At 41.6% G+C, this 12,788-nt stretch overlaps 1 protein-coding gene across 1 annotated transcript; it reads right to left on the bottom strand.

The window, feature by feature from the left end:
- Positions 1-1,936: 1,936 nt before the first annotated feature.
- Positions 1,937-7,999, bottom strand: LOC131089207 (probable 2-ketogluconate reductase). The gene is made up of 6 exons (XM_058033845.1): positions 7,848-7,999; positions 7,249-7,633; positions 5,649-5,820; positions 3,435-3,613; positions 3,146-3,242; positions 1,937-2,314 (listed from the first exon to the last, which is right to left on the bottom strand). The coding sequence occupies exons 2-6, from the start codon at positions 7,628-7,630 to the stop codon at positions 2,158-2,160; spliced, it is 987 nt and encodes a 328-aa protein (XP_057889828.1). The 5' UTR covers positions 7,631-7,633; positions 7,848-7,999; the 3' UTR covers positions 1,937-2,157.
- Positions 8,000-12,788: the final 4,789 nt, after the last annotated feature.

Genomic DNA, 12,788 nt, shown 5'->3' on the forward strand with positions numbered 1-12,788 from the left:
TTGCCGGTGTCTTGAATTCTGTCAAATACACTTTGATATGCTGAACATGAAGACAGTCAAGTTTAACACCAATCCTCTATAAAATTGCTAATAAAAAAATAAAATATGATAACAATATTGATTACACAAAACCATATATTGTTCTTGTTATCCTGGTGACGATTTTTGAGTATCAGTTGCTTACATTAATTTCAAGTTCAAACAGTTAAACTTTGAAGCAAAGATTACTTAACTAGTAATAAGGAGTTATAGAACATTAACTGCATTCTTAGTTAAATTTGCTGGCATTTTCTTCCTTTAAAAAAACACATAAAATGATGACACATTACTTCTTTCACATCAAAAGTTTCCAAACTGCTTTAGTGGTAAGATTGTAATGAGTAAGCTTTCAACTTACTGCTCACCTGAGATCAAAGGACCCTGGTAAAGTCCCTCTCAAAGACACAAGTCTGAGGAAGAAGGCCTACCACATTTTAGTCTTGAAGGTAAAGAAAAACCTTTGGGAGGGCAACACAGTAGTGTTTACTTTGTACATCAAATCCACAAATTTGAATGAACAAAATGAAGGAGGAATTAGGCAGAGGAGCCAAAAAAATAACACACAAAGGAATGTTACTCCAAGCAAAAATCCAGGTAATATGTATCAAATGTCAAGAAAATGAGTGTTTTATGTGGTTAGATATGGACAGAATTGGATGTTCTCAAAGCTGTTTTGTGCAACTTGAACATCCAATTTTCAAGCTATAGGTCAGGAGCTGATACAGCTCTACAGAAATTATATCTGTTTAGCATCATATGTGAAAAAAGTTGTCAATTGCACCAGTGCACTATCATGTTCTAAGCATATTTAGTTTGTAGACTACCTTACAGACCTCCATGCAGTGTGTTAAGCTGAATTTCACTGTGCGTACATCATTGCTGTGTGCCAGTTTTCTCTTACAAAAAGGCATCTGATATACCAGCACTGCACAGAGAACTGAAATGAGTGAGGTCTGTGGGTATGTAGAGAGAAGTATTGCAGAGTCTGTGGACTTCATCCCCATCATTAAATATTGCTGTTGGTATCCATGTAATCCTGCAGGGTGAGCTGAAGCCTGCAGTGTTAACAAGGTGCTTGCATAATAGTCGTTTCTTAGCATTAGGCTTTGAAGTGTGGCGTTACCATAAAAGACTTTTGTACAATGCAATGCATACATCTCTCAGGTGGGTTGTACAGAATAGCTTAAGCATGAAGCTGGAAAAAGACATACATTTCCTACATCTACATTAAGTTTTATAAGGCAGTATTTTATTACAGGCAAAAAAAGCTGAGGCAGGAAATCTTCAGGCAACGCCAAACCAAGTGATGCATTTAATATCTGCAAGAAATATCTGCAGATGTAGAGTAAAACTCCAAGCAAATGCCAAGCATGTACAATTGTTTAAGTAGATGTGAAGCACTGTATCTGATTTTGTTTGCTTCTTCACTTGAGAAAAGTTTGCATGTGTGTTTTCTGCAGTTTTGGGATATTGATCTAAGAAAAGGCATTTTTTTCCTCTTTTCTATTGTACAGTAACCTTGTTTTTCAGCTCTGTAATTTATTGCTTAGCCTTTTATTTATGAATAAATTTAACTTACTTTTTCAAGGTTATACATGTAACAATGAAATATGTACTGGGCACCTGTGTCTCAAAGAGCAGGGAGGCCCCTGGGGCAGTCTTGAAATTCTTGACAGCCAATTTGCTGTGCCTGAAAAACTGCAATGTCTTGTTTCCTGGAGCTGCAAAAGTGATGGGACAAAGTGTATTTTGGCCAGCATACCTGCAAGACAAAGGCTCTGTAAAGATGCTTAAGGCTCCAGGCAAAATCCCGGCTGCACTTAATGGCAACTTTGCTACAAATTTTAAGAATAAATAATACTATTCATAAAGTCATCCTACATAACAAAAGGCATAGCACTGCCACTCAGGGTGTTTATTTGCCTTTTGGACCTGTGTTAGACAAGAGAAACTATAAAAACACAACTGACACGATAGCAAACTGCTTCCTTCGAAGCTTTAGTGAGATGTATGGACATTCTTATATTTAACAAGATCTTTAGAGCTGATGTGCAGGGGAAAGATAAGAATAAAAAGACAAAGAGAAGAATGAAAAGATCCGCAATATCCTTTCACACATTAGCTAGGGAGCACTTCACTGGGTAGGGGGAGACCATTCAGGGCTGCTAGTATGTTTTCAACTGCTTCCTCTGTTATCATGTAGGTGGCCTTGTCTGTTTTAATGCCGAGGTGAGGTGTTATAATGACGTTCTTTAATTTTAACAATGCATGATCTCTGGAAGAAAAGAAAAAAAGAGTTAACTATTGTTGTTCATCTAAATAAAGAGGAGTCTTACTTTAGCTTTTGCACAGTATTTAAAGTTAATTTGATACAACTCTACAAGTCCCACTTAGCCCTGAGCACCTATATTGAAGTAATTTTGAACTGCAATAGGACAAGCAAAGACTTCATAAGTAGCTCTTCTCTCCAAAAACACACTTCTGCCATGAGGCAGCAATTTGAACTATGTCAGAAGAGAGGATTTAAGCCCTCCTGACACATTCACCTTACACAATAGTCTGAGCTGGTGTTATTTGCACACAGGCACAACAAGACCAAATTCCTCACAACCCAAAATGCAGCCAGCACAGTTTATTCCAAAAGGCACCATCCTGTAGACCAGTCTTTTTAGAGAAGCTAAGCAGTCTCTAGGCCCAAGAGGTTCGCAGTACTTCAGCCTTGTATTGTGGAAAGAAGCCTGTGGAGAAGGACACCTCCTGCCTATGCGGCAGGTCTTAGGCCTCAAGCAGCTTCCACCCATTAAAACTGGCAAGCTGCACTTTGTAATAAAGCAATTTGCAAGTGAAGGACTGCTGCAGCTTCAGGGGGTGATTCTAAGGACTGGGTTTAAATGTCTTCCCTGCCTCCTGCTGTTTCCCGGCTCCCAGACTTCCCTTTGGTCTGTTATCAGCCCCTGTGTCTGGGCTGCATCCCATTCCCATTCATGGCACTTTTATCCCAGCTCATGCCAGGGGCAGGGGGGCCACCTTCCTGCCTGCTGCAGGGACGCCTCTGGCCTCAGCAGGGCTCCCCCATCCTTCCCAAGGAATAAGCAGAGATGGCAACCTGGGCAGTGGCTCTGGGGAGGTGACATCCAAAGCCGCGGCCCTGATAACACCGGTCTGCAGAGCTGCCACTAGCGCCTCTTGGTCAACTACTGCACCTGCGGTGGAATGAGAGTGTCCCTGAGTGCACCTGGCAGACAAAGAGCAGAGAGCAAAGAGAGAAGGGAAAGGGAGAGGGAGGAATTTCCTGATCACCGTCACCACGTGCCCCAGCTGTGCTGGATGCAGCACGGCGCTGTGGGACACAGCAGGACCACGCTGTGAGGCCAGCCAATGGATCTGGATGGTACCTCGGCTGATGTTAATGAGGGTAGCTGTGGGTTTCATCAGCTCCAGTTCTCTTTTCCCGATCAGCTTGTGTGTCTGAGGTGTCAGGCTCACCACTAGCATCACAAAATCTGCCTGCTGGAGCAAACTGTCTATCTTTTTGCAGTAAGTGGCACCAACAGCTTGCTCCTCTTGCACTTTCCTAGTGGGCAAAAAAGCATTTCAGTCATGGAAACATTATTTTTCAATGGTATCACCAGAATACAAACAAAGGATCTGATTATCCACACATCCATATAGCAAACAGGTGGCAAACAGAGGTGAATTTACCCTCAGCTCAGTGTTTAGATCCTTCTGGAGAGCTTCAAGCCCTACAGCACAAGATAGATTGCATGCCTGCCTCTCAGCCACTCCAGAGCAGGATTCCAAGGGCTTCTTATGAAGTCTGCAATGAACTAAGGCTGAGCATTGAAGCAAATGGCAGCACACAGTCCATTCTCCAGGATCCCCTGTGCATGTCAAAGGATGCAATCACTGCTCAAACCAGAGGAATGGTATTTACCAGAACTCACCCATGCATGCTCTGGGCATGGCAGTGCTCCTCATCCTATTGTCACTCCCAGTAAGCCTGTCATTTTTTTATGAGTGAAATCAGCAAGGCAGCTCTTTGCCAGGCTCCTGGCTGCCCCAGGACATTCATAGAGTAAAGTGTTCAGCAGACAACATTACCAGAGTAGAGAGAGTTTTAGTTTTGACTTTCCACAGTGCAGAAGAATACTTGCCATTTCTTATGTTCTCTGTAAATTTAGCTGTCTGAACTTTGGGAAATAAAGAAGCAATGATAGGAGATCATGAGTACAATCATCTGCTTCTGGTTGCAAGAGAAGGGCTTTAAGTTATCTCCTCCCTAATCTAGAAATAGAGATCACACTAAGAAAATAACTTCAATTTAACTTTGACCCATGTCTCTCCTAACAAATGCACTTCACTGTTTTTTTTTTTTTTTTCAGGCTAACGACCAGAGACTAAGCGGGAAAAGAACAGAATGGAACCGCAGCCCGTTTTGCAGCATGCAGAGGGCACCTTGATTCAGCACACAAGCTGAAAGTGTAAATGTACTTTAAATATACTTTAGACTTTTAATTTCTGTTGCACTGGACATTAATAATTCATCACAGCACTCTTACATAAATATTATTTTAAAAACTGAAAAATACTAAACAGAGGGACTTGAGGATGACACACATTAAAAAAAAAGAATAAAGGGATTTGTGCCTTTTAATTTTTTTTTTTTTTTTTTTTTTTTGTGGTCTGTGAAGAAATTCTGAAATATCTTAAGGAGTACTTTCTTTTAAATGTAAGTTTGCTCATTTGTTTTTCTGAAGAAACAGGAATGCCAAGCATGGCTAAAAATTCCTGGCCTCATTCACCCTTGTGATTTGCCTAGAGCGAGCTAAAGCAGTGACCCTCCTCCAGCAGTCTGCCTATGGTGAAAATCACTGAAAGCCACATCCAAGCACTGTAGCTTCTGCCTCCAGTCACAGAGGAGTAAAGTCCTCTCAGGGTAGCTCACAGTTTAGAGCAGTAAATATTTGTTCTGCTCATTATCTGCACCTTGCCTGATTGCAAAGGCCTCGAGTTGTTCATGGGGGTCTTGCTCACCTCAAATTGAAGAGCCCCTGTGCTAAATGTCTAACAAGGTTCAGATTCCCAAATACATAAGCTAGGAGAAACTAGAAAAAAAGGGTGAAATCTACCTAAATACTGGCTAAAATTCCAACTGCCTTGAGAAAAAACAAGGTTTTCTTAAGAACAGCTCTCAGTCATATTTTGCCAAGTATATGCTTCCTAGTTTCCCCTATTTCCAAAATATCCCTCCTGAACTTCAAAATATGGGGGAAAAATGAACAACAAATAGAGTTATGTTGTCACCACAGTACAATGTGATAAGAATAAAAAAAGCATAAGCTTGATTTCCACTTTTTTGCAAGAAACCCTGAAATTTCTAATACAAAACATGAATTAAGTTTCCAGATGTTTAATCACTAAGTAACTCTTTACAGGACTGATTTACAGGACTGTTGCTCTTTACAGGCAACCATTCTTTTTTTTTCTTTTGTTTTAATCTTGACCCTATTCTCTCGTTTCTTGCTATATTTCTTCATAACTCCTTGAAAAGAAAATACTGACTATCTGGAAGAGTTTCTGCTGCAATTAGGGTCAAGACATATCTTTACCTCCGTGTCCTGTTGTGGTACAAAATGTTCATTTCAAATGCTTTGGCTCTCACAGCAATCTTATACCCAATGCGGCCCATGCCAATGATCCCCAGAGTAGCTCCAGCAACTTTAACTCCCAGAATATCAGCTTCACAGTAGTCCATACTTGGAGAAACTGAAATGTTATGGACTGCAAGAAAAACACATAAATACGGGAAATGAATGGGGTCCAACACGGAGGAACAAGGCAAAAGAGCCTGGACTTGTTGTGCTACTATAGCATACTTGTAATGGTTACAAACATGATTTTTAATGTAATGTCCTAGGTAACACCCTAACATATAATCACTCCCTGCTACATGCATAGATGATAATCCAATTTATTCTCACCATACTACAAAAAGCCTTTTGATATAATCCCTCCAAAAATTTTATTACTACTCATGAAAATATTACCCTGTTCCTCATCAGCAATCAAAATAATTATTGCCAATAACAATGCAGAGTTTGAAGATATTACGTGGAGAACACCATCAGATATTGGGTTTCCTCTTCACATCTGCCACTTTCCTTGGAAAGAAAAGTGAGACTTCTTTAAAAATCACAACTTGGTAATTTCTGTAATTACCTGTTAAACCTGCACAATTCTGGATAGTTCTACAACACATAAAATACAGTTATGTACACAGTGTCAGCACTTCTTGCAAGGTGACAGCCTTTTGATATTTCAATCTTCTGACATTGCCAGTTTTTCTAAAACACAAGCAGACTATTGTGAAAGGATACAAAAAATGACTCAGGAAAAAGCTCAGTCTATCAGAAAACTCAGAACTATCAGAAATGCCACCAGGGATAGTTCAAGTAGATGGGAACAATAAATTAATCTTTCTTTTAAACTGTCTCCCCTTTGTGAGGTAGAAACCAACTTAGAGGGATGCAAATCCCCTTTGAGTTTCTACTAATCCTGTAGTACAGATGGCAAGTCAAAGTCAGGTAAATATAAAAGGATAAATCTGAAGGATTTTTTTTCTGAAGAAAGAGGCTTTCTAACCAAGCCAAGGGTAGGTCTATGTGACAAAATAGCAATAAAAAATTGTTGATGAAACTAGAAACGATGCTATTAACAAAAACTGAAGTAGCCTGCCTCTATTATTACTCCCTAATGCCCCTTAAATGCCCAAATTCTGCACCAATACACTTCCGTCTCCAAGAATATGCCCATGCCTTTATCAGCCCTGTGGGTTCCTTCCAACTCAGGATCTCCCACAATTCTATATAATCTTGTTATACCCCATTGCTGCCTCCCACACTAAGGTCTTCTGCTAGGCTGTGACTTCAGTGATATCTGATCTTTGGCCATAGCACTGTAATGCCATCATGTTTTATTTATATCTGCTTGAAAATAAATGCTATGTATGCCAAATGTAATAATTTAAGTATACCTATAATACATAAAATATATTAAAATACTTATTATTCTGTTTGCCAAGCCAACATACTTACATTTTCACATTTCATGTAAAACCGTGCACACCACAGGTAACCATAAGAAAAGTCATATTAATAGCAGGCGAATCTTGTATTATTTTTACAAGCCACAAAAGAATTAAGATGTTACCTTCCACAAGTCTTCTAGCAGAGGCTAGCAGCAAAGCCATCCCAGTATCTGCTGTGGTGCTGGAAACAGCACGTGGAGCATTAGCCATCTTCACACAAAAGCTAGCTATAAGCTTCAGATCCAAGTGATCCATCCCCACCCCTGAATTTGCAATCACTTTTAAGTTTGGCAGGCTCTGGAGGAGCTCTTTGTCAATGACCGGTTTGTGCCACCACAAATAGATTGCTTGGACCTTTTTGCCTACATCTTTTCTGTTTTCAAGAAATTCCTTCATGGTGATGAGGTGGAAATGTTTCTTCAGGAATGGCACATGGCTATGCAATATCCCACGTATGCCACCAACTTCATTTACCAAAAGCCAAGGTAGTTCTCCTTCTTCCATGATCTGCACAAAGAAGGAAGACACAAAGTCTCAGAAGAAATACATATTATTATTTCCAGACAGTTTAAAGAATAATCACTGCCATGTCCTGTTTAATGACATTTATGCCAAGAGATCCTGTAAACCACAAAGGAAGATAAGAAAACCAAGACAAGCAAGCAGGTCTTTTAAATATGCTACCACTTATACTCAGACACGCAGGTGCCCACATACATACACAGAGGTATTCACATAATCAGTCTGAACAAGTTCTGTCCCCGTGATCTAAGATTCCATATTATGCTGCCGTGCCGGATTTCTTCTGCCCAACTAACTCCCAACACTGTCAGCAAGAGTGACCACCCCCAGACAGCTGTCAGGAACAGAAATACACTAAATCAAAACCATACGCCAACTTATAAACGGGGGAGGTCCAGGGGAGGATACCATCTTTAGCCAACTGGGAGAAACTCCCGGTCAAACACAAGGAGGGGAAACAATATTTAAACCGATAGGAGTGTACAGGGAAGAAGAACAACTTAGACAAACCAATGGGGTTTTGAAGGATACAAAATTGATAGGGAAGTTTCTAGAGAAAGGGGAGGAACTGACATTCAATGGGCGGAGGAACAGGGAACAAAAGGGCAGGTCTGTGGGGAGATGGACAACTAGACCAAAACAACAAAAAAAGCAACAACTATAGCAAAAGAAACTAGGGCAAAAAAACAACACAGGAGGGAAAGGAACAATCCATTGGTAATAAAATATGCTATAATAATACAAAATGCAGGGGGGGGTTTATAAATCTGACTACTAGGACCGAATTACAATCAAAAATATGCACCACAGCAATATTACTGCTACTATGCTCAAAATACAACACTTGCCATTAACTACTTAGTTTCAGATCCTCAGTAGCTTGCAGTATATAGTGCAATAAATCTCCTTTGCTACCCTGAAATCACAAAGTACCCTGTCTAAGTAGTTTAGAAAAATGTTGTGCCAAATTTACGTCATGAAAATAAATTGCACAGCTTCATCATGAACTTTGAGTTATCAGGTTAATTTTTAAATGCTTTTTGCAGCCACCTGTCCTGAAGAGACCCCAGTGACTGAAGAGCCCTTTCCTAAGCCTACTGTAAATTACCAAAATAACAAAATAATATATGCTTAGACAAATGTTTTCCAATAAGGACATACACACTTTAAATTTTTCCGTTTGATTTTTTTGGGTTTTTTTTCTCGGAATCCCTGACCATCTGGTTTTGGTCCCAAGAGGGCCTGTGAATTGAGTTACTTTGGGTTTTTTTGACAGACTATATATAGCTACCTTTGATTTTCAATAGCAATTTTGGGAAGAGCTGTGGGGAGTGTTCAAGAGCTGAAGATCTTGGAGTAGCAATCCTGTAGCAGTTCTGTTGCCTTGCTAGTATTATTTTAGGATTTCCAATGGAATGTCTAACTCTTGCCCTGCCTACACTTCCTGTGTTAGAACTTCATTTTACCATCCCTTCAGGGAGCCTGACCATGTTGCAAAATAATGGAAAGTCTTCCTGACTTTATGAAGGTGACAACCATGTCTTCCCTGCATTCTGCATCCCTCGAAGAGTCTCTACTACCTTAGCAGCTCTGTGGTGCCAACTTGCTGCTGGAGAATTCCTGGAACTCTGAAACCCCGGATTTTTAAATCCTTAATTTCCAAATCTCTGTATTTTTAAACCCCTGGACTCCTGTAACCTCAGATTTTAGAATCCTTGGATTCCTAAACTCTCGGATTCCTGAATCCCCGTATTGCTGAACCTCCGGATTTTGAATCCCCTGACGTCTGGTTGTTTCTGGAGTGTTTGTTAACAATGGTTTCTACAAGATCAAAAGCTGTGGCTGGTATAAGTGATCAAGCTGGGCCCTCCAAAAAGGACGTGAGTGTACAGACCCACCCCTGCCCAGAATGTTTGAGTTTATTGGTGGCATCATGGAGTGCTGTGGAGGAGAACTGTTTACGCTGCGAACAAGTGAATGACCTCCTTTTAATGGTGGCTGAGCTTAGGGAGAAAGTAGAAAGATTAAGGAGTATTAGGGAAAGTGAAAGGGAAATAGATTGGTGGAGTTCAGCCCTATCATCTTTAAGGGAGGTTACTAATCAAGAGACTGAGGATTTATATGCCTCCCACTCTCAGACGCTAGAAGGGCACTTGGTGGATGAAGAGGAATGGGAATGGGTCCCTGTGAGGGGTGGTAAAAATGGAAAAATCTGCCCCCCTCCATCATCCAGCCAAGTACCACTACAGAACAGGTATGAGATATTGGATCCAGAGATACAACTAGATGGTTTAGGAGAGAATTGTCTGCCTAGTGAACCTCCTAATTATGTTTCACCTGCAACACGAGTTATTACCTCTGGTACCAAGAAGAAAAGAAGGGTAATCGTTGTAGGTGATTCCCTCCTGAAAGGAACTGAAGGCCCTATATGTCGACCAGACCCATCCCACAGGGAAGTTTGTTGCCTCCCTGGGGCCCGGGTACAAAATATTACTGAGAGACTTCCTGGACTGATTCAGCCCTCTGATTATTATCCACTGCTGATACTTCAGGCTGGCAGTGATGAGATCGAGAAGAGGAGCATTAAGGTAATCAGGAAGGACTTCAGGGTACTGGGTCAGGTAATTGACAAGGCAGGAGCACAGGTAGTGATGTGCTCAGTCCCTCTGGTGGCGGAGGATAATGATGAAAGAAATAGAAAAATTCGTATCATTAACAAGTGGCTTAAGGGTTGGTGTCATCGACATAATTTTGGATTTTATGACCATGGCGAAACTTTTACAGCATCTTCTTTGCTGGAATCAGATGGGGTACACCTCTCCGTTAAGGGCAAAAGGATTTTAGCTCATGAACTGGCAGACCTCATTGAGCGAGCTTTAAACTAAGCTTGAAGGGGGAATGGGAACCAGCTGAGCTATCTGGAAACAGGCCCAAGAATTGCAAGCATAAGATAGGGGTGAACTCAGTTGCCCAGATGAGGTGCATGTATACCAATGCACGCAGTTTGGGCAATAAACAAGAAGAGCTGGAGGCCACGGTACAACTGCAAAGCCATGATGTAGTTGCCATCACGGAAACGTGGTGGGATGACTCATATAACTGGAGTACTACATTGGCTGGATACAGACTCTTCAGGAGAGATAGAAAAGGAAGAAGAGGAGGTGGCGTAGCTCTTTATGTTAAGCAAACCTTCGATGCCATTGAAATTGAAACAAAGGAAGAAGGTGTCGAATGTTTATGGATAAGAATCAAGGGGAAGGCCAACTACGCCGACATCATATTGGGAGTCTGTTATCGTCGACCCAATCAAGAAGAAGTAGACGATTTATTCTATAAGCAGTTGTGCAATGTTTCAAGATCATCAACCCTTGTTCTTGTTGGTGACTTTAATCTACCAGATATCTGCTGGGAACTTAATACAGCAGTAAAGAGGCAATCCAGAAAATTCTTAGAAACTATGGAGGATAACTTTTTGTTACAGCTGGTAGATGAACCCACCAGGGAAGGGACTACATTAGATTTGTTATTTACAAACAGGGATGGGCTGGTGGGGGATGTGATGGTTGGAGGTCGTTTGGGGCAGAGTGACCATGAAATAATAGAGTTTTCAATACTTGGCGATATTAGGAGGAGCACCAGTAAAACTCGTACACTGGACTTCCGGAGGGCGGACTTTGGCCTGTTTAAGAGATTAATTCAGAGCGTTCCTTGGGAAGCTGCCCTTAAAAATAAAGGAGTTCAGGAAGGGTGGGCTTACTTCAAGGCAGAGATCTTGAGGGCGCAGGAACAAACCATTCCTGTATCCCGAAAGATCAGTCAACGGGGCAAACGTCCAGCCTGGCTGGGTAAGGAGATCTTGGAAGAACTTAGGAATAAAAAGAGGACTTATCAGAGTTGGAAAAAGGGTCAGGTCTCCAAGGATGTATTCAAGAGGGCTGCTAGAGTATGCAGGAAAAAAATTAGGGAGGCCAAAGCCCAGTTTGAACTCAGGATAGCGACCACTGTTAAGGATAATAAAAAATGTTTTTATAAATATATTAATAGTAGGAAAAAAGGTAGGACCAGCCTTTGTTCCTTACTGGACAAAGGTGGGAATTTAGTATTTACAGACGAGGAGAAGGCAGAAGTGTTTAATGCCTATTTTGCCTCGGTTTTTAATGAGAAGATGACTTGCCCTCAAGACTCCTGTCCGTCTGGACTGGTTGATGGTTTTAGGGAACAGAATGGTCCCCACATTATCCAGGAGGAGGCAGTTATAGAACTATTGAAATGCTTGGACATTCACAAATCTATGGGACCAGACGGGATCCACCCCAGGGTAATGAGAGAGCTGGCAAATGAGATTGCAAAGCCACTCTCTATCATTTACCAACAGTCATGGATTACTGGTGAGGTTCCGGATGACTGGAAGCTGGCCAATGTGACACCTATTCACAAAAAGGGTGCAAAGGACGATCCTGGCAATTATAGACCAGTCAGTCTGACCTCTATACCTGGCAAAATAATGGAATAGTTTACATTACGTGCCATCATGCAAAATTTGCAGGATGGCCAGGGTATCAGACCCAGCCAGCACGGATTTAGGAGGGGTAGATCATGTCTAACTAACCTGATCACCTTTTATGACCAGGTAACCCGGCTAGTGGATGCAGGGAAGGCTGTAGATGTTGTTTTTCTGGATTTCAGCAAGGCCTTCGACACTGTTTCCCATAGCATACTCCTAGACAAGCTAGCTGGCCGTGGTCTGGATAGGAATACCCTTTGCTGGGTTCAGAACTGGCTGGATGGCCGGGCCCAGAGAGTGCTGGTGAATGGTGTCACATCCAGCTGGCGACCAGTCACCAGTGGTGTCCCTCAGGGGTCTGTGTTGGGACCAGCTTTGTTCAATATTTTTATTGACGATATGGATGAGGGCTTAGAGTCTTTTATTAGTAAATTCGCCGATGATACCAAATTGGGAATGAGTGTAGATCTGCTAGAGGGGTGTAGGGCTCTCCAGAGAGACTTGGAACAGCTGGACGTATGGACAGAATCAAACGGGATGAAGTTCAATAAGTCCAAGTGCCGAGTATTGCACTTCGGCCATAATAACCCCCTATACCGATACAAGCTGGGGACGGAATGGCTGGATAGTGCCCAG

The sequence above is a fragment of the Melospiza georgiana genome, chromosome 1 (genome assembly GCF_028018845.1).
Source record: "Melospiza georgiana isolate bMelGeo1 chromosome 1, bMelGeo1.pri, whole genome shotgun sequence".
In the NCBI taxonomy this organism is placed as follows: Eukaryota; Metazoa; Chordata; class Aves; order Passeriformes; family Passerellidae; genus Melospiza; species Melospiza georgiana.

Excerpts from the sequence above, each read along its gene's own strand:
- LOC131089207 (XM_058033845.1), bottom strand. The coding sequence starts at position 7,630 with ATGGAAGAAGGAGAACTACCTTGGCTTTTGGTAAATGAAGTTGGTGGC. Across the intron at positions 3,614-5,648 it reads TACCACAACAGGACACGGAG|GAAAGTGCAAGAGGAGCAAG; the intron begins GTAAAGATATGT and ends TTTGCCCACTAG. Across the intron at positions 3,243-3,434 it reads CCTCATTAACATCAGCCGAG|GTGCAGTAGTTGACCAAGAG; the intron begins GTACCATCCAGA and ends ATTCCACCGCAG.